Genomic DNA, 25,130 nt, shown 5'->3' with positions numbered 1-25,130 from the left:
ATCCCCACCTCCACCTATTTCCTCTCTTGCCAGACTGGAAATACCTGTCTGCACTGGCGAGCTCCCAGATGTTGCCCGGGCGCCTCCCATGTGTGCAGCTGCGGGAGGGGAGGCTGCGTTCCGAGCTTGGGGTTGCCAAGTCAGCTCTGCAAGCAGCTTCCAACACCAGTGACCCAAAGAATCAGGCCCAGGGGGAAGAAATGACAGGCATTCTGACGACAGAGATTGAAAGGGGAGGAATGAAATAAAGGCTCTCCTACTGAACCCTTGTAGGGGGCCAGACCCTGGGACTAGATACTTTATAACTCTCGTAATCTGCACAGAAACGCTGTGAAATAAGTATAGAACTACTTGACTAAGGAGAAAACAGACTCAACCAGAAAAAATGCTTCTTACCTAAGCACAGGCAGAGTTGTGTTCAGACCCAACCTGGACTTCGTTAAACCCACCCCTTTGGAGACTTCACCCTCAGACACACACTTATCTCACCCCAGTCTGAAATACTAGACTGAAACTGAGATAGCTGATTCATAGAACTATGGCTGGAAGATCAGTAGAGACCCAGTAGGATGGACTGTTTTGGACTGTTGACCTGTTTTGCAACAGAATCGCTACCAAATCATCCCTTGTGGTGGCCAGCCAACCCCAATCTGTTCACATCCTGGGCCAGGAAGTTCAACATTGCTGTGGTATGCATTCTATCTTCAGTGAGCTCTGACTGCTGGAACATTCTTCCAAGTGTAACTGTCTGGGTGGTTTTTGCCACAGAGATGGAAGTGTACTTGGGGGAGAAGAAGACTGGGCATGGTCTCTTCCATCCTTTCTGCAAAGACTCCTAAAGAAGCAGCTTTGCAACATTACTTTACATTGTAATGGACTGCCCTACCATTTTGTAAGACTATAATGAAAATGTGTTAATGTTTTACAAGAAAGTAAGGGCAGAAAAGATGGTCACTAGAAGGCTTTTTGCCTTCTTGGCTCCTCACCAATTAGCAAGAACCATCTTCCTCCTCCACACTAAATCAGCTTCTCTGGTCCCAAAGTTTCATTTCTGCTATTTCCAGTAGTTTTTGGAGGATAAATTCATGTCATTTGGACATTAAAATAACTTTCTTAAAGTAATATTTTGAATTGTTTAAAAAGTTTATGAGATGCTCATGTTTTTCTGGGAGCTTATTTTGTAAGTTTTATTGTCATCCTTTTCATTTGAAAATAATGTATATTGTAAAGTTTTTTAGTAAGAAAAGGAACCTAGCCCTATAACTTGTTCCCTGTTCCCTTCACTACCCTAGAAGTGAAAGTGGATAAAAAATTAAAATTAAAGATAAATTTTAAAAAACAGTCCCTTAAGTTAAAAAGTAAAGTTTTTCCTCTAGCTGGTGCTTGATTCATTGTCATAATTCTCTGGGAAAGTTTATTCAGCCTACTAGGATTCCACCTGATCTTAGTGTCAACCAACACACATATTTTCAGTTTGCTACAAGAATATGAGAAAATGGTGATTCGAGGGATGCTGTTAATCACATGCCCATGAGCACCGGTCCTCTCACCGTACTAGAAAAGAAGGTTTCCCAAACTTGTCATTCACTTTGTGTATGTGTGTCTCTTGATCCATTGAGACTCTAAGCTCCAGAAGTACCCAGAGTCTATTAAAAGAGCCCCTGCCCACTCTTCAGCCTGGTCTGTCACCTACCCCTTTATCAGAGTGTGCAGCCTTGCAGTCCACAGAGTCTCTGTGCTCTTCTTTCATGTGTCAGTGTTTTAGCACTTACCTTCTCTCTAGCTAAAATGACCTTTTTTCTCCCTTCCCCGGACTCACTGCTAATCACAAGTCAAAAATTCTGTTGACCTGTTAACCTCCAGAATGGTGGCTCCTCCCACCATTCTGCATCTTCCCCAGGTCCCTTGGCACCTCTCCTATCTTTACACAAGTTCTTTGTGGGCAAACAGAGTCTCTTCTGACTCACCAGTGCTAACTCAAGTCCCTGACACTTAGTAGGTGCTTAGAGACTCCCTTCCCCAAGTTTGCTTTCACCTATTTCAAATGGTGAGGAAGATTTGCAAACTATAAAGTGATGTCAAGTGATAATTATCCAAGCTTCTAGCAAAGGAAGAGGCCTGGACCTCTCTGAGCTTCTATTCAATTCTTTTTTTGTGTGTGTGTGTCTCTGTGTTCCTTTTCCAGGTGTTCCGGGAAGTGTGAGGGTCTCATCCCTCTCCATTCAGAGACTAGATGTAAGAAGAACAGACTTTACCAACTCCAGGGAGATCCCTGGGCCAGCCCATCCAGGGACCACTCATTCCTTTATTGACTTTCTGGGTGCCAGATTCTGATATACATGAGAATTGGGCTGGCTCTCTGTGTGCCTGATGGACTCCAGGTGGTTTTTTCCAGGTAGTCTCCAACCCTATAATGGCATCAACTAGGATAGATAAGAAAGGAGCCAGAAGTATTTGGGGTTGCAGAGCTTTGGGGGATCAAGCATGCTCAGGACCTAAGGGAGGCACAGAAGACTGGCCTCAGACCAAAGACTGCCTTCCAGAAGGACAAGGGTTCTTGCCCTTGGGCAGCAGAGTGGATCCGTTTAAAAATGTTAGGAGCTCTTTGGGGACTGGGTTTTCAACCTCACCACCTCCTACCAAAGTCTGGCAGTTGCACAGACAGGATCCACAAGATCTGATCTGAGGAATGATGGAGACAAAGAGTGGCACCTCAAGCTTTAGGGGAAGAATTCAAACTGATCCCTGGGTTAGGGAAAGAGCAGGGGGGTGGAAAGTAGGCAATAACCCAAAGAAGACTCCATAGAGAAGAGACATGGAGATCAATAAGGAAGGAACAGACAGACAGTGGTGTCAACCACAAATAGAAGTCAGTGGTCCAAGAACCCGGCTCTTAATCCAACAGAACGGTCACCCTATGAGGAAGGCATGAGAGGTCCAGAGCAGCTGGCATCAGGGAAACAAAAGAGGGCTCCAAGCTCAACTCCAAACCAGATAGGACTGAACCGAGGTCCTTCCCATCCCCCTGTGGGATGGCTTCTGGATGAGAGCAGGGTAGGTGGAGTCATAGTAAATCTATTTGTCAGGATGAGAATGGGGACAGAAGAGAAGAAGGATCAGCAGAAATAATTCCACTCTTATTCAGGATTGTAAGGTGCTGAAATTCTCCTATTTAGGAGTCACAGGTTCAGTTAGGTAAAAAGGACTCTCTCCCTTGTCTCCCTTAAAGCATGTGTGTTGGTGGAAATGGGATGGGCAGAGTAAAAGCAAACAACACCTCACATTGAGGGGTCTTCCAACTCAGTCCCCAAGGGCAGGGGAAAAGCATGTGGGCTTGGAGAAGGATCTAGGATGCAAAGAAAAAGAGAAAGTGGTTTTTGCTAGAGCAACCAATGAGGACAAAAGGAACAAACAAGGCTCCCCAGAAGTAGTGGGTACTTAATTTGATTTTATTGCCAGGTGGTCTTCTCTTGGAAAATATGGTCCTTTGAGTATCCACTCCTGAGAACCCCTGCTTCCCCTCTGCCCACCAGGCCATAAGATCCCCAGAGCTGGAAAGAATAGCCAGAGTCAAAACCCAGGTCAGGCTGGGCTGGGGCCAGCCTTCCCCCTTTTCCTCAGTCTCATTCTGTTTCTCTTGAGATACCTCATCCTTGGCATTTTGTAGACTCGGATGACCCAGAGGCTCACCACTAGAATTACCAAGAGCAAGAGGAGCAGCAGTCCCTTAGCCAGGAGGCAGAAGACTGTTGAAGACTTCTCAGGATAGCCAGGATCTGGGATAGAAGAAGGGAGGGAAAGGGGCTCATCAGCGAGAAGAGCAAGATTAGGAGGCAGCCGCCCCAAGTTCCACAAGAAGGGGTCTCAGTTTACAATCGGTTTATGTCTCTTTGCAAGTAGCTCTGGAAATATATATTCCATGCACAGAAGCTCAGGAACTGAGCTCTGGGGAGCAATCTCAATTCAAGTGGAGAAGAGATCTTTGGAAGTTGGGAGCATCATACTCCCCAGTTCCGGTATCAAGCTGCTAATAGGAGGGATGTAGATTCTGGAATCTGTGTGCTCTTAAGAAGAATCAGGGTCGGGAGAGATGGGGCCTGGAGGCATGGGTCTTGCATGAGCTTAAGAATTGTCTCTGGGGTCCTTATACCTGCACAGAAAGACCCAGCAGGGATTGGATGGGAGCTGATGTTGCTGATGGGGTTGCTGACCCTGCAGGTATAGGAAAGAGCACTGTCCCCAGGCCTCCAGGATGTTCTGAGGATGGGGCCTTCGTGGGCTGTGCCAGCACTGTCCCCCCAGGAGAGCCAGCTGTAGGTCACATCCATGCCTCCTCTCTCCACAAAGCATGTCAGGGACATATTACAGGAACCTTCCCCAGAGATCTCAAAGTTCACAGTGATTCTGGGCTTCAACAGCCGTTCTAGAAGAGAAAGGAAAGAAAAAAACACACACAAAGACTCACTGAACAATCAGAATTGAATCTATTTTTCGAAGCTCCTCCTCCTTGGGGTATGGATGCTGCTTCGAGAGCCCGTTCACCTAAATAACAAATAAACAAAACCAAACAAAAAATAACCTCCAGGGATGGGGTCATGGCTCAGTGGTAGAGCACTTGCCTGACATGTGTGAGGCACTGCGTTCGATTCTCAGCACCACATATAAATAAATGAATAAAATAAAGGTCCATCAACATTTAAAAAAAAAAACTCCATAACACTTATGGTTACAGGGTCCCCAGGCAACTGCTAAGGTAGACCGAGCTGGTGGTGTCTTCTACCTTCTACCTCCTCTTTATGCCTTCTCTTTTACTTTTTTTTTTTTTTTTTTGGTACTGGAATTAAAGATTTTGGGGGGTGGAGGTGTACCGGGGATTAAACTCAGGAACATTCAATCACTGAGCCACATCCCCAGCCCTGTTTTGTATTTTATTTAGATACAGGGTCTCACTGAGTTGCTGAGTGCCTCGCTTTTGCTGAGGCTAGCTTTGAACTCACGATCCTCCTGCCTTAGCCTCCCCATCCACTGGAATTACAGGCATGTGCCACTGCACCCAGCTGGGTTTAAAGATTTTTAAACCCAAGGGTGTTCTACCACTGAGTCATATCCTCAACGCTTTTAATTTTTTACTTTGAGAAAAGGTCTTGCTAAGGGGCTGGGGTTGTGGCTCAGAGACAGAGCACTCATGTAGCATGTGTGAGGCCCTGCGTTCGATCCTCAGCACCACATAAAATAAATATATAAATTATATATATGTGTGTGTGTGTGTGTGTGTGTGTATTTTTTTTTAAGAAAAGGTCTTGCTAACTTTCCCAGGCTGACTTTGAATTTGTCATCCTCCTGCCTCAGCCTCCAGAATCACTGGGATTACAGGCATGTGCCACCATGCCTGGTTCTTCTTTTTAACTTTTATTTATTTTTTTTTTTAAAGAGAGAGAGAGAGAGAAATTTTTTAATATTTATTTTTTAGTCTTCAGTGGACACAACATCTTGTATGTGGTGCTGAGGATCGAACCTGGGCCGCACGCATGCCAGGTGAGCGTGCTACCACTTGAGCCACATCCCCAGCCCTCTTTTTAACTTTTATATCCCACCTTCCTCCAAACCCTCTTCTGCTTCTTTGATTCTACAAAATATTATCACCTCTCCCAATGGCACTTGTATTTTAACCCCTGTCTCTCCAAGATTTAAGTAGATTCAGAGTGACCAGCACAAAAAAATAGAAACTTGGGTTCAAGTAAATGGAAGACATTGAAGAGACCCCTCAAATTGCACAGTGGGGATTATTAGTGCTCAAGAATGGAAGTGGTGTTCATCCCTTCGACACACAATCTCACTGGGAGAGAAGAGACCCTGAGAGGGTGTGTACCCAAAGCCCCTCATCCCTACGTGGGGACACCCTTTAGTGCCTTTATTTCTCTAGCTCACCCACCTGTTGCTGCAGCTCAGATACGGGAGCTGGGCACACTGGGAGGGGTTTGCCCTCTCATCCTGTCCCCTCAGACCCAAACCCTGAGTCCTGAGACCCCTAACTCTCTAGCCTGGGAAGCTCAGGAGAGCATAAGTCAGCGACAGTTTTGCGGTCCCCAGTCGGTCCCCAGTGTAAACTCACGGTAGACGCGTAGATTGTACAGCTGGGTGGTTGACAGCTGAGCAGTCCTCATGTTGACTTCAGCTTCGTAACACCCTGCGTCCTTCCAGCTCACATTGCTGATGTACAGAGAGTAGCTGGGCTCCAGGAAGCTCACTCGACCCCGGTAGTGAGGGTCAATCACGGTGATGGTCGCTGGCTGTCCCTCTTTCCCTGGCATCACCATGGCAAGCCTTCTCTGAGAGGACCAGATGATGTTCTCAACCTCTTCATCCGGTGGGATTTCCAGGGGGAGGCTGATGGACTCCTGGAGGATTGCAACTACTTCCTCCGTATCCGCATCATCTCCAGAGTTCCCTTTGGCTGCAGAAGTAGGAAGAAAAGGGATGGAAATGGCCCAGCTGGTTTCTCTGGGCTGCAGAGCTTGGCCTCAGGAGCTGTGGCTCCATCACAGTCGAGAAACTTCTCAATCCGACCTTTTCTGGCGGTAGGCTCCATTGCTCCTGAGTAGAACCCACCAGGGTGGGCTTCCCTCTGACTTTTCACTCTTCAGATTTAACTTCTCTTTTGCCACCCTGGGACTTCTCCCCCTTCTGTGTTCCCAGATGTCCTTCTCTTTTGATCCTGCCTTGAAGCCACACCCTGCTCCTTGTACTCCCAGAAAAACCTGACACAGACAACTCCCCCAAAAGGGTCTCCCTAGCAGAACAGGAGAAGTGAGTGGAGAAGATGGGACAGTCACTCACCTCCCTGGAGTAGCAGGAAAAGAAGCAGCCAAGGAAGAGCGCCCATGTCAGAAGTGACTTGGTCCGGCCCCCCAGGCTGTGGACAAGACAAGCTGTGGGCCAGACTGGTTGGCAGTCCTGAGGAAAGGGAAATAATTCTTACTCTAACTTCCTCCATTCTCACTGAGCCCCTCCCTAGCCTTCCCAGAAAGACTTCTCTCTCTGGGCCTGATCGTCAGATGGTTTGTCCACTAACTCATGTCCATTCACCAAACTCAGCTCAAATCCTACTTCCCACTGAATACTTTCAAGACTTCTTACCCTCTGTGTGCCCAGATCCCCCATAGATACCACATGCCCCAGACTCTCCCCAGCCTGTCATTTGACCCAGCTATCAGTAGTTCCTATGTCGCTGTGGTCATGGGATCTTATAAATATTATGATCTCCCCTAAGAAGGACTCCATCTTGTGTTCCCTCTGTATGTCTCAGCCTTGCTGCCCGCACCCCCACACACACACCCCGAGTCACACATTTGCACTCAATTGCTATCTTCAGAATGGACACATGAAGGAACTCTTTCTGTTTAAAGCCAGTTTTGTTCCTACTTGAGATACTATTCAGAGGGGGAAATTTGCTCCTTTTCTCAAAAAGCAGTTCGGACCAAAGTGGATCTGGGTTATTGATATTGTTATGTAAAGCCTTTAAAATCACTCTGTATGAACGCATTGTTGATCAAAGCTATAGGAAGACCATAGCCAGATTCAGGAATAGATTATCAGAACATCGGGGTAAGAACAGACTTTCTGAGAGTTGGGGCTGTCCAGGAGGCAACGGGTGGGTGGCCTTGAGAGGTAGTTTCTGTCCCCAGTATTCAAGCTAAGACTGGACCACCGTGTGCTTGAATGTTCTGCAGTGTCTCTGACATCAGATGGATCCTCAGATTGAATAATCTTTAAGCTTCTTCTAAAAACACTCAAGTCTATGAATTTGTGCTGTAATGAGGATGCAAAAATGGTGTCTCAAGTCCACAGACACAATGAAGGCATATACATATTCAATTCTAGTCCTGTAGAATTTCACATCTCTAGTTCAGTAAATCCAACCCTTAATCAAATGTTTATTGAGCAGCTTCTATGATCCACACACTGTCCTCAGTGCTGGGCAATTAGCAATGACCAATAGTTTAGATTTGTGACAATGGGACCCCTAGGCTCACAACTGATCTTGGACAAGCAACTACAAATTTGACATATCCCGCCAAAGCAAAAACTGGAAGAATCTGCCGGGTAAGATGGCACACACCTGTAATCCCAGAGGCTTCAGAGGCTGAGGCAGGAGGTTTGAAGGTTCAAAGCCAGTTTTAGCATTGGCATGGTGCTAAGGAACACAGCAAGTTGAGGTGTAAAGCAACTCAATGAGACCCTGTATCCAAATAAAATATAAAATAGTGATGAGGGTGTGGCTTAGTGATATCCCCAGTATCAAAATAAATAAATAAATAAATAAACTAGAAGAACCTATAATAAAGTCACTTAGGAAAGTTGGAGTCAAGAGGATTGAGAAAAAGCTATGGAGGAGAAATGATATTTGGGCTAAGATCTCAAGGATGAATAGAATCTGCTAAGTGAAGAGGAGAAATGGTTAGTTCTTAAAGTTTATGAGCACCAAGCCTCAGGGGATAGGATTTTTTAAAATAAAGGTAGATCTGATTTGGGCCTGAGTATGAAACTTTGTTTTATTTGTCTTCTCACCTATTTAAAAGATAAAATAATATAGAGCAATTACAATATTTGACCTGTATCCAAAGAAAAATAAATCAGTATGTTGAAGTTGGCACTCCAGTTCACTGTTGTAATATTCACTATGACCAGGATATGGAAATAATCTAAGTGTCCATCAAAGAATGGATGGTTAAGGGAATGTGAGCAATACTGCAATGGTATACTACCCAGCTTTTAAAAAGAAAGAAATTATGTCATTTGTAACAACATAGATGAACCAGAGGACATTGTGTTAAGGTGAGAGAAGTCTGGTACAGAAAGACAAATACCACATGATCTCACTTACACATAGAATCTTAAAAAGCTAAACTCACATAAATAAAGAGTAGAATGGTAGTTTCCAGGGGTTAGGGGTGGGTGGGTAGGTAGAGAGATGTTGGTCATAGGATACATAATTTCAGTTGGTCAGGAAATACAAGTTCAAGAGATCTATTGCACAAAATGGTTACTAAGATTTATAACAATCATAGTATTCTTGGAAGTTGATAAGAGAGCAGATTTTAAATGTACACATCACAAAAAAAAAGTATGTGAAGTAATCCATGTATTGTAGCTAGATCTAGCCATTTTACAATGTCACGTGACAGCGTGGTGTACGTGACAAGTCTAGACACAAATTTTTGTCAACTAAAAGCACAAAATGAAAAATCTTTCAAATAAGATTAAAGCAAGAAGCAAAAAAAAAAAACAGGTCATGGTGCATAATGTTCAGAGTTTAAAGTTCAGTGAGTATATCTGTTAGGTTCTTTGAGAAGCAGATGCTGGAATTAGGAGTAAAAGAGGCTTAGTGGGGGTTACTGCCTGGAAAAGATCAAAGGGGGAAGGAGCAGATGGAGTAGGGAGATCTTCAGTCCATGAAGCAGTTCTCACACTCTCTGCTAGCTCAACAGTGAGGTCTGGATCAAAGGTTGCACAGTAAAGGGAACCTGTGTTGGGCAGGAGTGTCCAGGTACACTCACCGTGCAAGAATGTCCAAGTGCCAAAACGGTGTGTAGCTATTGGCCGGGCTGCCCAGGATCCTGACAGTGCTACAGCCAGAGGCTATCAGTTCATGGTACTCCTTGCAGCTGAAGATAAGTTTTCTCTTGAAGGGAGAGTGAGGGGCACCTTCCTGGCTGCTACAGTGAGTATGCTGATAGCCAGAAGGTAACTGTATTCAGGTTTATTAAACCTGTCTCCCTAAATAGTCATAAACAGTCCATTAAGCCTATCTACCTCCAGTCTTCACTTAGCTCTCCCAGTTGAATGTAGAGAAAGTGGCTTGTCAGAGTGGATTCTCCAGTCCGATTCCCGTTCTAGCTCAGGGATTGTGATCCATATGCAACTTCATTTCTGTCTCCCACGGTTTCTTCACTCTTACTCTTTGGGGTAGTGTTCCCCTGCCCTGAGAATGTGGGCTTGGTTTCTGGTTTCAGTTCAGAATGAGAGTTTCCAGCTGGGTGCGATGGCACACACCTGTCATCTCAGCTACTAGGAAGTCCAAGGTGGGGGAACCACAGTTCCAGGGCAGCACTGGCAACTCAACAATATTCTGTCTCAAAATTTAAAAACTGAGGATGTAGTTCAGTGGTAGAGCATCCCCAGTACAGGACAGAGAGAGAAATCGAAAGAGAGGAAAACTTCCTGTCCCATGTCATATAGAAAACTCCAAACCTAAATTATAATCAAATAATCCCTGCTTTTCCTGGCTTGGATTTGTTTGGACTAGGAGCCTGAGATGGGAAAGGGCAGGAAAAAGCTCTCTTCTCACTCTCAGCTTACCTCCCCCTGCTGCACTCCTGACTGATATACTCTCTCAGCCGTCTCCCCCAAACTGTTTCCCTCTCCAGAAAGATGGGGAAGAGTTGGGAGTTCTTACCTGGCTGAGTGGCTTTGCATGTCTAGCAAATGATGAAGAGGAACTGTTTTCTCTTGGGAGACAATTATGGCTCCCTTTCTTCCACCCTTGGTCAGGAGTGGAGGCACCTCTATTCTGGGTGATCACTTGCAACTTCCTTCCTCAGTCCCTGGACGTCTGGCCACACACCTCCATTCTCCTCTCTTACCCCACCAAATGCCCCTGTTGTGCAGCACCCAGGCCAACCAAGCAGACTGTCTGTTAAGGGTGCCCTCGGTTATCCATCATAAACATTCCTGCCATGACAGATTCCCTCCAGGATCTAGGACATGGCTCCACAATCCTGGCTCCTTCTTGGGAGTCAGATCTTAATTCACAGTTTTTACTCTCCTGGGCTTATCTCCTGGGCTGTTGTCCCCTAGGACTCTCACTGGTAGGACGTACTTCTCATAGTTCTCTCTTCTTCTTGAAGTCCCCCTCACCTGGCTTATGGCCAGAGGTAACAACTATTTGCAAAGAAGTCTCTTTCCCAGTCATCCTTTTTCAATTTTCCAGCCACGGGTGAGGGGCCTCCAAGAACAACAACACCATTTCACCTTAATCGCCCCCCCCCCCCCGTAAATTCTGCAAGGGGAGCTATCCTTGACACTTCCTTTAATCTCCTGACACCTGTCACACTGTCAGCTCCAAATAATCAAGCAAGAAGACATCCATTCTAACATCTTGCTTATAGCACATACTTAAATTTCTCCATGGCACAGCCTATTCACCTCTGTGATGGGCAGTTTTATGACTGAGTCCTACCTGAAGTTTATACTCTGGACAGATTCTGTTTTTCCGCTTCTTGGCTTTTTCTGCAAACATAGGAGGCCACCCAGCCTAAGCACAGGTGCAACTGGAGCTTTGTGCACCAGCCAATGAAGGGACCAGTTAGTGGATCAATGTTCTCTGGACTATTCTGATGCCTGTTCTTCATGGTTCTTCAGAAGGTCTGAGCCCCTGCTGTCCACAGCAGTAATCAGCTGGCACATCTTTTATTAACTTTTCTCCCTTCTCCATCCATTTTCCTCATTCCTCCTTCTTGGATCATCTCCCAGAGAGATTTCCTCCGCCCTTTTCTAAGGGTGTGTTGGGGTGGGGCACAGTAAAACATTATAGACAACAAAGTGGTTGCATCAGCAAAATGTAGTCCTCCTTCTCTTCTGCCCGGATCTTTAAAAGTAAAAAAAAAAAAAAAAAAAAAAAAAAAAATTCCCTGCCCCAATTCTGATATAAAACTTTGAAAAAGAGGGAGAGGTGAAAATTTGATTCTGCTCTGATGGAGAGGATGAAAGAAGATAATAAAGGTCCAAGCCTTTGCTCAAAAAAATTTTTTTTCAAGTTCTCTTTGGATCTGGAAAGATGGGGACCCATAGGGCAGACCCACAGTTCTGGAGGAGCCAGTAAGTGAGTGCCAACTACATGACGCCCCCCTCCCCAGTCAAAGCACGTTGAGGTTTTGTGTGCGTACTCTGTCCTGGGGCAAGACTGTGCACTTGACATCTGCTTTTCCTTTTCCTTTACCTCTTCCAGGGTTCCATGCTAAAAGGGTAATTGTTCAATTGAACCATGAAGGTGGCTGGAGAGAAATGAAATGGTCTGCAAATTATTGAACTGCACCCAAAGGACTCTTTATGAAACGGAGGAGAAAAGACTGTTCTTCGCAGTGGGGCCAGCTCGGGCAAAGCCTTGCGGTGTGTGCTGAGGCACAGAGGGCATCCAACAAGAGGGAACCTGGAGAGGGAAATGGAGAAGACTTGACATGAGGATAGAAAGATGGACAGGAGACAGCTTTCCAGGCCTTGTAGACCTCTTCAAGAGCTTATAAGTCATATTCTCTCAAAAAAAATTGTTTTTGAAGGAGAGGGGAAATACACGATGAGAGAGAAACGGGAAAACATAGGCCAGGTGCAGCGGCACACGCCTGTAATCCCAGTAACTTGGGAGGCGGAGGCAGGAGGATCATGAGTTCAAAGCCAGCCTCAGCAAAACAAGGCACTAAGCAACTCAGTGAGACTCCCATCTCTAAATAAAATACTAAATAGGGCTGGGGATGTGGCTCAGTAGTTGAGTGCCCCTGAGTTCAATCCCTGGTACCCCCCACCCCCGCCAAAAAAAAAAAAAAAGGAAAACATATGGTAGAGGGAAAGGATTTTTTGGTATCCGAGATTGAACCCAGGATCACTTAACCCCTGAACCACATCCCCAGCCCTTCTTTTATGTTTTGTTTTGAGATAGGACCTTGCTAAATCCTTAGGATCTTGCCATATTGCTGAGATGGGTCTCAAACTTGCAATCTTCCTGCCTCAGCCTCCCGATCCGCTAGGATTACAGACATGGGCCATAGGCCCAGCGCAGATGATCTTAAGATAGGAAAGATATGAACGTATTTAAATGCTGAAGAGAGGAGCCAGTAGGGAAGAGGTTTGAAGATGCAAACAAGCCATCTCCTCCACCCATCTCTCACCCCCAGGAGGTGTGAGGGAGCTGGGATTCAGAGTCCAGAAAGAGGAGCTAGTTTTAGATTACAAGATGGTCTCCCACTATAATCAGAAAATATGGGCAAAGGTACTGGTAGATTTGTATGTGTCAAGAAGTTCAAGGGAGGGGCTGGAGTTGTGGCTCAGTGGTAGAGCACCAGCCCGGCACGTGTGAGGCACTGGGTTCAATTCTAAGCACCACATATAAATAAATAAAATAAAGGTTCGTCAACAACTAATAAAAATGTTTAAAAGAAGAAGAGAAAGAAGAAGGAGAAGAGAAAGAAGAAGGAGGAAGAGGAGGAGGAAGAGGAAGTTGTTCAGAGAAGCCAGGCATTGTGGCACACATCTGTTAACCCAGCCACTCAGGAGGCTGAGATAGGAGGATCACAAGTTCAACACCAGCCACAGCAACTTAGCAAGGCCCTAAGCAACTTAGTGAGATCCTGTTTCAAAATTAAAAAATAAAAGGGTCTGGGGATATGGCTCAGTGGTAAAGTACACTTGGGTTAAATCTTCAGTACCAAAAAAAAAAAAAAGTTCTGGAGAATGCTGTCTGGTGATTTCAATTTTCCCTGCATAGCAGACAAAATTGTCTGCTGAAACCAAAGGTTTAAATGAAATGCAGGTATTTCCAGAGAGCAGAAACAGTTTGTAACAGATGAGAAAATTGTATTTTGAGGTTTCTTGGGATAGTCCCAGTTTAGGCATGATGTTCTTGCCTAATAGTTAATACTACCTTCTTTTACTCACAGAAAGTGTCCTGATTTGGAGGATGAATTATTTGGTTATCCTAGAACAAGTGCAAAATTTTATTAAAGGAATCATAGTAAGGTAGTATTATGGTTTGGATTTAGAAATGCACCCCCTCCATGTTCATTTTTTTGAAAGCATGATCCCCAATGCAGAAATGTTCAGAAGTGGACCTTTTAGATAATGGCAAGAGCAGGGCTAGGGTGTAGCTCAGTTGGCAGAGTGTTTGTCTTGGAAGCACAAGGCCCTGGGTTCAATCCCCAGCACCAAAAAAAAAAAAAAAAAGATAATGGTGAGAGCCATAACTTCATCAGTGAATAATTTGAATGTATTACTGGGTAGTAATTATAAGCAAGTGTGTGGCTTGAGGAAGTAGGACAGTGGGGACAACACCCTCTCTGTCCCATGGCTTACCTCAAACCCAGAGCAATGGAGACAGCTGACCATGGACGAAACCTCTCAAACTGTGAACTTCACATAAACTCTTCCTCCTCTAATTTGTTCCTAGCAGGTATTTTGCACAGCAATTAAAAAAAAAAACTGACTAACACAGGTGGCTGAACTTGTAAGAGTAAAAAGCCACCCCTAACTTGGGCAACCAATGCCCTGAAGATGTGGAGGGAAACAGTAGATAATAGAAAGTATTTGAAAGCAAACTGCTTTGCTTCCATTATTTGCATAATGGAGTCTCAAGACCTACTTTATAAGATAACTGGGAAAATCAAATGAGTTAACTCCTATAAAGCACTTAATGCAGAGCTTGGCACATTGTGGAACCTAATGAATATGAGTTGGGGTTATTAATTACTGCAAGTTAGCTGAGTTTGAAGTTCATGGGCTTTGGCATTATGAAAGCTTGGAGCCCCATGGTAAAAGGCCAGGGTCTGTGGTTATTGAAGAGAATATGCAGAAAGTCTCTAACATGGGAATGGGTTTATTCGAGAACCTCAGCCAGCAGCGCTAATCAGCCTGGTTTGAGGAGACAGAGGATACTGATGCCAGGGTGCACAGCCCAGCTCAGTGTTTTTCATGTCAGCTGCCTGTTCACTAGACCAGCTCTTAGGTATGCAGAGGGGTGACATCCTAGGCTGATCCCCTTCAACCAAACTCCTCAACAATTCATTGCTTGCCTCCCAGGTACCACCTGTCCATATTTTAACTTGTCTGTCTTTCTTTCCAAAATGAACTGGTATGTTCCTCGGGTTATGTATCCTTTGATTCCCTTATGATTGCTGTCAAGACAGGATGTGTGCACCTGCGTTAGGACCCTGAGGAGGGACAGTTAAAATGTTGATGCCTTTGGCTCTGAACCCACTGAGTCAGAATGGGAGGAGGAGTGGAGGATGGGGTTTAGGAACCCCTCTGCTCATCAAGCAAAGTCCCAGATGATTCCACTGTAAGCTGAGTTGAGGAGTTGCACACTTTGCCTGCTCTTCTGTTCTGTTGGAGCAGGGAGGAAGTTCCCCAGCCAGTGATGTCTTTTGTCTCCAGTTACAAAAGGTGTTTTTTTTTCCCCCTGAGCAAAGCCATGAAGTGATGTTTTCTTCTTGGACTAGGCTTTGGAGAACAGGAGAGGGGCTCCACAGGCTATTAATGGGTTTTCCTGAGCTCTCTGAAGAGCTGTCTCCTAGACTGCTGGGGAGAGACAGGTGCAAAGCCACAGGTGTCACCCTGACACAGCTTTTACCTTCTTACGTATGTGACCCCTGAAGCAGGATTTGTTTGAAAATAAGGTGCTGTTGCTAAAAGAAAAAAAAATTAGAATCTACTGAGCTTCCCCAACCCCTTATTTTATAAATTAAAAACAAACATAAAAGTAAAATAAAAACCCCCAGAGTCGCAGAAAGTGGAAGAATTTCTTAAAGTTCTGTGTCAAAGTTAATGTCAAAGCTGGGACCAAAACTCTGGTCTTCCGGTGTCTTGTTGGTGGGATTTTACTTGATGAACTTGAGATTTAACACAACTACAATCTGGTGATGTTCTGGCACATGGAAAGCCCTTAGTAAATGTCATTGTTAGTGTCATTTGTCATTGACTTGTGTTTGAGACTGGGAGCTGGCAAAGCAAGCAGGAGAGAAGCACAGGCAAGTGGCTGGGGGAAAGCCCGCTGGCCACCCAGACAGGTCTGCATGTGACAGTAGTTTTCAACTTTAGTTAATTCAGCACAGTTCAAGTGTCCACAGTAAGCTAACTCATGAATGTCCCGGAGTTGATCCGAATCTGGGATGCTGTCTCATTTTATCAGAGCTGTCGTTAACAGACGTACAATTAGCTATATCTCTCACAAATATTTATTAAGCTTCAATCAAATGCAAGGTACTGTCCTAATGGAAAATACAGATGTGAAGGGAAAAGATGGATCTTATGTTATCACTGAGGACCAGGCTGGGGGGAGGTGAGCCATATGCAACAAATGTAAAACATGGAGTGATAAAGTCCTATGAGGACAAAAACAAACAGAATAAAGGAATAAACAGGAATGGGGGCAAGAAATAGCCTTTGGTTGAGTGTTCAAGTCACAACTTTGTCTGTGCTCCATTGCCCCGACATTTCTACAGTTAACACAAGGAGTTACCATCAGAAGGGAGCATGGTGCTAGCTAGAGGGAAGGAGATGATCTAAGATTCAACAATTCAATGACAATCTATCATGTTCATTTCTATCGTGTGGTTTCTCCTGTCAAGTTCCCACATACTGTGGTCTGGCCCCAGACAGAACTTGGATGGGCACAATTAGAGTATCCACTTCTGTGACTCTCCTTTGGCAATTTGTTCACATCTTCCCATCTCGTTTTTCTAATAATGTGCCTTCATTTGGTCTTTTGTTTCTTGAGGGTCAATTTGCATGTCTCATCTCTGATCCACTGAGTATGGATTCTATGCTTCCGGGTTCAGAAGGCAATTTTATTGTCTCCTTTTCCAAGGTTTTCCTTCTCTTTCCCCCTAACTCCATTAATGCTTTCTTGATAAAGGCTGCTGCTCCTCCATTAATATGTACAAAATGGCTTGTCTTCCCTATCAAGTTCTCCAAAGAACTTATCACACTCAATAGCTTCCTGATATACCATGGCCCTCTACCCTCTGGATCAAATCCTTCTTTCAGCGGTGACAAGGGCTGTCTGGGAGCCTGACTTTGGACCAATGAAGGTGGGTTGGAGTTTAGGACAGAACATTGTAAGACAAGATTTTTCTGGATCTGAGGGGTTCCCTTTCTCCAAGGGGAGAGCTAACTAGCTAATGGTACACCAACAATGGAGACTTTTTCTCCAAATCTGCAGAAATAGTTAAGAAGTAGAGAAGGCCTTGGGGATTCCCCCAACAAACTACTAGAAGAGGAAATAGAGGGACAGAGGAGGAGTGGAAGATTTAGGGGGCAGCAATTCCAACCAGGATGGAGAGGAGGTAGAGGGTAGAATTTTTCTAGGATTGACGTTTCTTGGCACTAGGGATAGCCAACTTGCAATGATTGCATTGGGAAGTGGAGGAAGGGGAGAAGGGTCTAGTCCCTAACTCTCTACTTTTCAAAAGCTTATCTGATGAAGTGGTATCTAAAGACAATGCAGCCCAGTCCTTCCTCTACAACACTGGTTGCTGAACTTTAAAAGTGATCCATGCAGCCCGGCACAGTAGCACATGCCTATAATCCCAGTGGCTCTGGACTGAGGCAGGAGGATCGCGAGTTCAAAGCCAGCCTCAGCAAAAAACAAGGCCCTAAGCAACTCAGTGAGACCTTGTATCTAAATAAAACACAAAATAGGGCTGGGGTTGTGGCTCATGGTTGGGTGCCCCTGAGTTCAATCCCTGGTAAACAACAACAACAAAAAATTGTCCGTGCAATTTTTCTTCAATGGAAATATTACAAAAAACACAAATTGAACTATTCCAGTGGAAGCTGAAGGGTATAACTCTTCTCAGCACTTCTGTGAAATCCAAGGGTAACTCTTTGGAGCCCAAAGGATCCTACAGAGCCCCTCTGCTCAGGGGGTTGCAGATGGGCAGCATTAGCACTTAGAATCCCAGAATTTCCACCTCCATTTCAACTAAAAAACCTGAAACCTTACCTATTTACATATTGGGCTTTTGAAAAATATTTCCTGTGTGTTGGAAGGAACTTCCCTTAAAAACATTCCCCCCACTACACTCAAAATCTAATTGTGTTTAGCACCGTTTTTATGGCCTTAAAACCAGAGAAGAAGGCCATATATTCCTATATATGGTCATGGCTTGCTCTGGCCAAGACCCTTCAAAGTTGCAAGGATGCCCCTACTGTAAACCATTCATCTGGGATAAACTAAGTTATAAGAAATATTAAACCCAAGCCACATCAAGTGGGGGAACATACAGACTTGTCCTACTGAAATGCTTTATTGCACTACCCAGAGCTTGTATACAGGGTGTTAGAAAAGCTTAAGGATGCTATGGAAAAGATGTGACTAAAGATGCTATTCATTATCATCACACAGTGTCCTCTTAAGAAAAATGCCTCCCAGTGGCAGGAATAGCATTTCCTTGAGCAGTCCTTTGATTTTCCCTACCCCTACCCCTATCCCTGCCCAAATCATCAGAGATCAAACTCAGAGGCGCTCTACTACTGTTTTTAATTTTTATTTTGGTACAGGATCTGGCTAAGTTGCTGAGGCTGGCATTAAACTTGCGATCCTCTTGCCTCAGCCTCCAGTGTTGCTGGAATTACAGTTGTGCATCACTATGCCCTGCTTCCCTTGTGATCTTTGTAGAAGACTTCATGACCCCTTAGCAGTTGCTGCTAGAAAGCACAGTCACATTTGTAGCATTCCCGTGACCAGGTATAGAACACTAAGGAATACATTTTAGATATTGACCTTGTTCCTTGCTGCAACTTATTTTCCTACTCTACTTTCTTCAAACCTCCTTTTCCTAGCTGATTGACATTTTATCTTGCTGCATTGTATTACAATTTGTAGGACACATGGGAGAGTCTAGGCAAATGTACAATTAGAGAAAATAGCCCCGCTCCTGACACCAACTGCAAACCATCCCGTTTCCACCATTTGCTAGAAGGACTCACAGAACACATTCTAAGCTGTTATATTCATGGTTGTGGTTTATTACAGGGGAAATATACAGATTAAAAATTAGCCTAAGGAAGAGGGCATAGGAGTCCAGAGAAGTACTCAGCACATCAATTCACATGGAGTTAGAACAGTGCCACTCTCCCGGCGTCAGCATGTGACAATACACATTGGAATTGCCAACTATAAAAGTTCACCAGAGCCTTGGAATTTTCACTGGGGCTAGAACACATGCTGCCCACGTGGCTAACCTTGAGCTCCCAGCCCTTCCAAAGGTTGGGCTGATATCCTTGGTCTCCAGTTTCTCTAAAGGTAGAAATAATACAGCTTGACTCAAAGTCTCCATCATAAATCATATCGGATTGTCTGCTGGCCAAGGCCACTAGGCAAACAGACACTCCTCCTAAACATGACACAGCAAGGACCTAGAAATCACCTCCTGGTAGCTGAGGACAAAGGCTAGACTCATCTTCATTACCCAACATGTAAAATTCATCTTTAGGACAAGATGACCCGAAGGAAGGAACAGACCATCAAACCAAATCATACACCTGCGCATACACCTGTATAAGACCACTGCTCTTCATTGACAGTGACTAGGATTCAAGGACTCTGGGGCAGAAATCAAGGGAGGGACTGCAGTTGGAATTCTGTCCACAGTTATTGAGTCCCTCTGTGGGCCATTGTACTGCTCATGGTACCATAGGTTGGGGAAGGGGACCGGGTGCTGCTTGATTCTTCTTGACTGACCTCACAGTGCCCTTTGGGACCCAGGAAGGCCCAGAGATGCAGATACAGGTTGAGACAGGAATCTGGCTCATTCTATCATCTCACTTATTAGGTTAGGATGGACACATGTGCAGGAGAAGTTGAGAGTCCTGACAGGTTTGTAGGACCATTTGGGAAGGACGCTGTGTCAAAGTCATAGTTGATACCAAGACTTCAAAGCCTCAGAGCTCTGCTCATGAATCTTCTGTAGCTCTTAGGAAAAAACCCTCAGCATCCGGTGGTTCCCAACACACACACACACATACACACACACACACACATCCCTGTGTATGTGAGGCCACAGGGCCCCCTCTGCAAAAAGACATACAGAACTATGTTGGTGCCCCACCCAACCAACAAAGGAAGTGGGGAATGTGGCCAGCACCGAGGAGAGGCATCTGTGACCTTGGTAATGAAGGTCCAGCTGAGGCTGCAAGGCTTCTGCAGATCTCCCAAGCCCACCTGCACACAGGACCTGCCCCTCTGCCTCTCTCTGCTCATGTGTTGTGACTATCTCCCTCCTCCTGCACCACCCCTCCATCCTCCACCCAGCCCAGCTGTAAGAGAGACGTTCCCTATGTCTTAGGTCAAGATCTAGATGGCTTAGAGTTGGTGAGATCTCAGGAAATAGGTTCTCCAGAAGGAATCACAACTTCTGGGGTTATAAGAAGGGGGTCCATCTCACAGCTTAGGTCCTGATGCCCTTAGTCAGATTTGCATGAGATTGAGATTCCTCTCATTCCACCTGTCTATCTGTCCAGACTCCCTGTCTCCCGGCAGGCTGGGGAGGGTGCCAGGATGATCAGTTGTTTCCCAGCCCCTGTGGCTCAGGTCCACATCATCATCGGGATGCAGGATAGGATGCACCAACCACGGAGAGTTGCTCCCTGGAGACATGGCTCTTGGTCTTGAAGTAGCAGTTCCCAGCATCCTGCTCTGACTTCACTCGGAAAAGGAGGGCAGCAGCCCTGCCATAGGGAACTGGATGTGTCCCCGGGATCTCCTTGTCAAGGTAGAATAAGTGCAGGGTCAGAGGGGAGCCCCTCTGAGCCTCACAGAGGGTCTCCACCACGTCCCCCACAGCAGAGCCAGCAGCCCTGTGCAGCAGAGTGAGAAGAAGATGGGACACAGGAGCTGGGACAGCACATATGGTGGAAGAGTCAGCCTGACTGTCCAGGATCCAGGGTCCCTCCACCCTAGGGGACCCCTCTCCCACTACCAGGGGGTCCTATTGCCTGATGCCGAGAACCCTGGGGAGTGCCTCCCCTTTCTTGCTCATTTACCTTGCACCCTGGTCTCTAGCCGAGGGCTCTGTTTCCGGACCCAGCAACCCTCAAAGGCCACATCACACCAGCAAAGCCCAGCGTCTCTCTCCTTGACTCCTGGGATGCAGAGCTCTGGGTGGTGGCTCCTGTCCTTCATAAGGTGTGGCCACTCTTATGAAGGAAAAGGAGCTGGGGCCGCAGCTTTGTCTGACATCTTGGGGTCAATGGGCTGTCCTCACAGGTTCAGGAGAGGGGATGGCACTCAGCACAGGAGGCAGGGACAGCTCTGGGAAGACACAGGCCCAGGGCTCAGGAGGGGAGTCCTGGACAATGAAGCCCTGGAGGCCAAGTACAGCCCGGGCTGCAGCTCCTTGACCCACACGGGAGACAGTTCCATCCCCAAGACCTGTCCCTTTGTCCTCACCCACTCAACTCCCACATAGCCAAGCCCCTCTGGAATCTCAGGACTCAGAGCCAGAAGGTCCCTTAGCAGTCATCTGGTCCACAAGGAAGAAGGGTGAGTGACGAGGCTGACTCAGGGCTCTTCCCAATACCTCCTCCTTCCCCTGGCTCCAAACATGCCCCATGTGGGTTGGGAGGAAATATTGATCCAGCATCATGGAGGCTAGGGACCCTATGCCCTGGCCTAAAACATCGGGGGCATCCAGATCTCTCTGGATGGAGGACTCCTGCCCAGAGAGCTATGGATCTCTAGAGACTGGATCCCAGAGTGGCCCCATCAGCCCCTCTAAGGTGGTAACTCAATCCAGATCTGACCTTGGTAGCTGCAGGTGTTTGTGAACCAGGATTCAATAAACATCGTCTGTCCAGTGCAGCTGTACTGACCGCCGCTTTCCACTTTAGAATAAGGAAAGACTGATCCACATGTGTAGAACTGCACCTGGAATAGTGCTGTGGGCCTCCATCCCTGGCATGTCAGGGCAAGGGCATCTCCTTCAAACACAGGGTTGGCAGGAATTCAAGGTGCAACCAAGCCATGAGACACAGGACTAGGACCAGCCACAGAGCTGCAGGTCCCATCAGTTCAGTTCTCCCTCTGTCCCCAGCATAAGACCCCCCACTGGGGATGGAGACTCCTGGAGAACTCCTTTTCCTTCTCCTCCTTCCTCTTTCTTTTCTGTTCTTCTCTTACCTTTTCCCATTTCCTCTCTCTCTGACCTTACCATATACCGGGTAACTCCTCACTAACATGTTTGGTTCCTGCTGGAATCATTCCAATCAGGTAGCCGTCTTATTCCTCCTGCAAAGATTCACATTTGTTCATACTCCACGTGTCCCAAGTCCAGGGACACAGCAGCCCCCACCCTCTGGTATCAGGTCAGACCCCCTAAGAATCCCAGGTCAGGGGGCCTGATCTGGCTCCCTCTTGTCCCTCATCAGATGCTCTCCCAGGCCTAGGCCCAGACTCCATCCATGTCCCCACACCAATGCCCATCGCCACCAGGGATTCTCTCTCCGTTCCAGTCAGGCAGCTGTTGTTCCCATTCCGAACCTGAGTCTTTTGACTTGATGCACAGGACAGAAGGGTCTCTCCCTTGGCTTCAAATCTCCCACAAATCAAGACCCACAGGTCCCAGGCAGTCTCAAGAGGCAAAACCCATGTTTGAGAGTTGGACTTGAGGACCTTCATGAATAATTGTAGAAACAGGATTGACTCATAGAAGGGTCTCATCTCATCTCTAAGAAAGATGAATACAAGTGCAATCAGCCTCTTCCTGGACTATAGCGTACCTGACATCACTGTTGGAACAGATGAGGCCCACAGGGTCAGTAAGCGCAAACCCAGTTCTCAAACCTGGTCCCTCTTTCAGCACTAGCCACAAAACACTTTCTCAAGCAGTGATTTGAACTTTCTTCCCAAGAAGTTACATAAATAAGTCCCTGGAAATCTGGGTACCCATATGTATGTCACAGATTCTTCTTTTTGACCAAAGGACCAATTCAATAGGAGGCAGAGATACAATTTATTTATCATTAATTGATTCACTTATATTTATCATTAATGAATCCATTTACTTATTCATCCCTCAAATATTTATTGAGCACCTTCTACATGTCAAACACTCAGATATGTGTATGTGTATATACACTTAGATATTTTTTCCTGGTATTGGGGATTGAACTCAGCAGAACTCTACCAAGATTTGGCCTATTCTACCTTGGGAGGAGATCCAAACAGGTGAGGTATCTTGATCTTATCTTGAAAAATGTATTAGTAGAAGGAAGAAGTAGATGTGGCCTCACATGCAAGGGCACAGCCAAGAGAATTCTTGGAACTGATTGAGGAGGACTATAAGAAGGGTAGTGCCGATGTGTAAGGCTGGAGAGGTAGCAACCAGAAATTGAAACTATGCCAAAACAATGGGAAAGAACAGGAAGAATGTGCGTTTGGGGAATAAAATAATTACATTTGCATTCGAGATCCCATGACTTCCGTGTGAGAAAGGATCAGAGGGGGCCAAGAAATAAAATTGAAAAGACAATAAGATCATTGCAATTGCCTGGGCGAGACAGGAGGGTATCCACTGAGACAATGTCAATGAGGCGGAAAGGATGGATGTGATCGTTGCCAAGAGATGGTGTAGGTGAGACTTAATGATATAGACTGGATGATCTGATGGGAGCGAGGGATAAAGGAGAGTGAGGGGCTGAGGATGGTAGGAAAGAAAGGAGGGGAAGGAGCTGATCTGTGGGCAAATGTGAAGGATTAAAATGTGCCCATCTTAAGATGAGGTGTTTTGGGCATGGCCACCCGGAGATTTCCATCAGTTTATAGAGTTTGCATGGAACTTAAGTATCTATTCTGGATTGGAGACATAGGTTTGTTGAGTTATTAACTTCTGGTGGTGTTTGAAGCCAAATGTGTGGGATAGCACTCTGGAACTCAAGAATGGAGCGCAGAATGGTGTGTGTATGTGTGTGTGTGTTTGTGTGCGTGTGTCTTTAATCTTTTGCTTTTTTTCTCATCCACTACTAGGGACTGAATACCAAAGCACTCTGCCACTAAGCCACATCCCCAGACCTTTCTATTTTTATTTTGAGACAAGTTAAGTTACTGAAGCTAATGTTAAACTTGTGATCCTCCTGCCTCAATCTCCCAAATCCCTGGGATTATGGACATGCCCCACCACATCCAGCACACTCTCTCTCTCTCTCTCTCTCTCTCTCTCTCTCTATATATATATATATATATATATATATATATATATATATATAAAATACCTTTATTTTATTTATTTTTATGTGGTGCTGAGGATGGAACCCAGTGCCTCATGCATGCTAGGCAAGAGCTCTATCACTGAGCTACAACCCCAGCTTCCCTTTTTTAAAATTTATACATACAAACAATATCTGTTATATGTCTGTGTGGTTTATAATAGAAACAGGGCCTATCTCAAAGTAAAATAATATTAATTAATCAATTAAATAGTGGTCCAGCTGTGTTCTCATGTGTTCTTATGTGTAGCCATGAGAAAGAAAGAGGCAGATCCATAAATATGGAATAAGTCCCAAGATGAGGGGTCAGTGAAAACATTTAAAACAGCAGGTGGAATTGTGTGAATAGGCATCCCCATTTGTGCACTATACAAAGAAATACATACACATATTCACACACACACACACATATATATTTGCATATGCATATAAAAATTCTAAAATAAAAAGGTAGACAGTACAATCAGGCACAAAAACCTGAGCTTAATAGGGTAGAACCCGCCTCGCTGGGCTCGTTGGCACACATCTGTAATTCCAGCTACCAGAGAGGTCGAGGCAGGAAGAGCACAAATTCGAGGCCAACCTGGGCAACTTAGTGAGACCCTATCTCAAATTAAAATTAAAAAGGACTGGTGATGTGGCTCAGTGGTAGAGAGACCCTGGATTCACTCCCCAGTGCAGAGAATAATAATAATAATTGTAATAATATGGTGCCAGCCTTATTGACTGACATAGTCAAATGTTGTAGGCCCTCCTGCAGACAGCTGTTCCTTCAGCTATTTCCAAACAGCCTGGGTGGTCAGAATGGGACAGGAATACAGGCATACACTGAGGAGCATGAAATTAAGAGCTCATCAAACTTCCCTTCAGGGGAACCAGTAATGGAGAAAAGTGAGAGGACTGGATTACATCATTGAGGTTTCCTGGTGGAAGGAGTGGTTAACATGGAAATGGTGCATACAGGAGGATCTGCAACCTCCCCTAATTCTTCTTCCTACACTGATGGGAGGTCACCAGGCCCCCCTCCTCCACTGCTCCACCTAGTCACGGTTCCTGACAAGCCCTATGGGAACAGTTCTACATGGCATCTGGACACCCTGGCT

At 45.6% G+C, this 25,130-nt stretch overlaps 1 protein-coding gene, 1 non-coding gene and 1 pseudogene across 3 annotated transcripts; 1 reads left to right on the top strand and 2 right to left on the bottom strand.

Moving 5' to 3' along the window:
- Positions 1-3,428: 3,428 nt before the first annotated feature.
- On the bottom strand, positions 3,429-6,946 carry Slamf9 (SLAM family member 9). 2 transcript variants are annotated; one of them, XM_005339414.5, is made up of 4 exons: positions 6,838-6,946; positions 6,113-6,454; positions 4,151-4,423; positions 3,429-3,776 (listed from the first exon to the last, which is right to left on the bottom strand). In XM_005339414.5, exons 1-4 carry the CDS (start codon positions 6,881-6,883, stop codon positions 3,583-3,585), a joined length of 855 nt encoding a protein of 284 aa, XP_005339471.2. In that variant the 5' UTR covers positions 6,884-6,946; the 3' UTR covers positions 3,429-3,582. The 2 variants fall into 2 exon arrangements, with proteins under 2 accessions (XP_005339471.2, XP_077881067.1); XM_078024941.1 differs by lacking the exon at positions 4,151-4,423 and adding an exon at positions 4,466-4,542 and having other exon boundaries at positions 3,574-3,776.
- A 6,960-nt stretch (positions 6,947-13,906) lies between these two features.
- On the top strand, positions 13,907-13,979 carry Trnaa-ugc (transfer RNA alanine (anticodon UGC)). Its single transcript has one exon. It is a non-coding gene; the product is annotated as a tRNA-Pro (tRNA).
- Positions 13,980-20,366: 6,387 nt separating this feature from the next.
- Positions 20,367-22,246, bottom strand: LOC144368711 (Fc receptor-like protein 6; annotated as a pseudogene).
- Between the last annotated feature and the right edge of the window lie 2,884 nt (positions 22,247-25,130).

The sequence above is a fragment of the Ictidomys tridecemlineatus genome, chromosome 11 (genome assembly GCF_052094955.1).
Source record: "Ictidomys tridecemlineatus isolate mIctTri1 chromosome 11, mIctTri1.hap1, whole genome shotgun sequence".
NCBI lineage: Eukaryota > Metazoa > Chordata > Mammalia > Rodentia > Sciuridae > Ictidomys > Ictidomys tridecemlineatus.
The sequence above is the reverse complement of the archived record's forward strand: the minus strand, read 5'-3'. Positions and strand labels throughout refer to the sequence as shown.

Bases quoted from the DNA above. Each gene is read 5' to 3' on its own strand.
- Slamf9 (XM_005339414.5), bottom strand. From the start codon at position 6,883: ATGGGCGCTCTTCCTTGGCTGCTTCTTTTCCTGCTACTCCAGGGAG. The intron at 6,455-6,837 runs GTGAGTGACTGT...CTACTTCTGCAG, and splicing joins TTTCCTGCTACTCCAGGGAG to CCAAAGGGAACTCTGGAGAT. The intron at 3,777-4,150 runs GTATAAGGACCC...CTTCTATCCCAG, and splicing joins TGCTGGGTCTTTCTGTGCAG to ATCCTGGCTATCCTGAGAAG.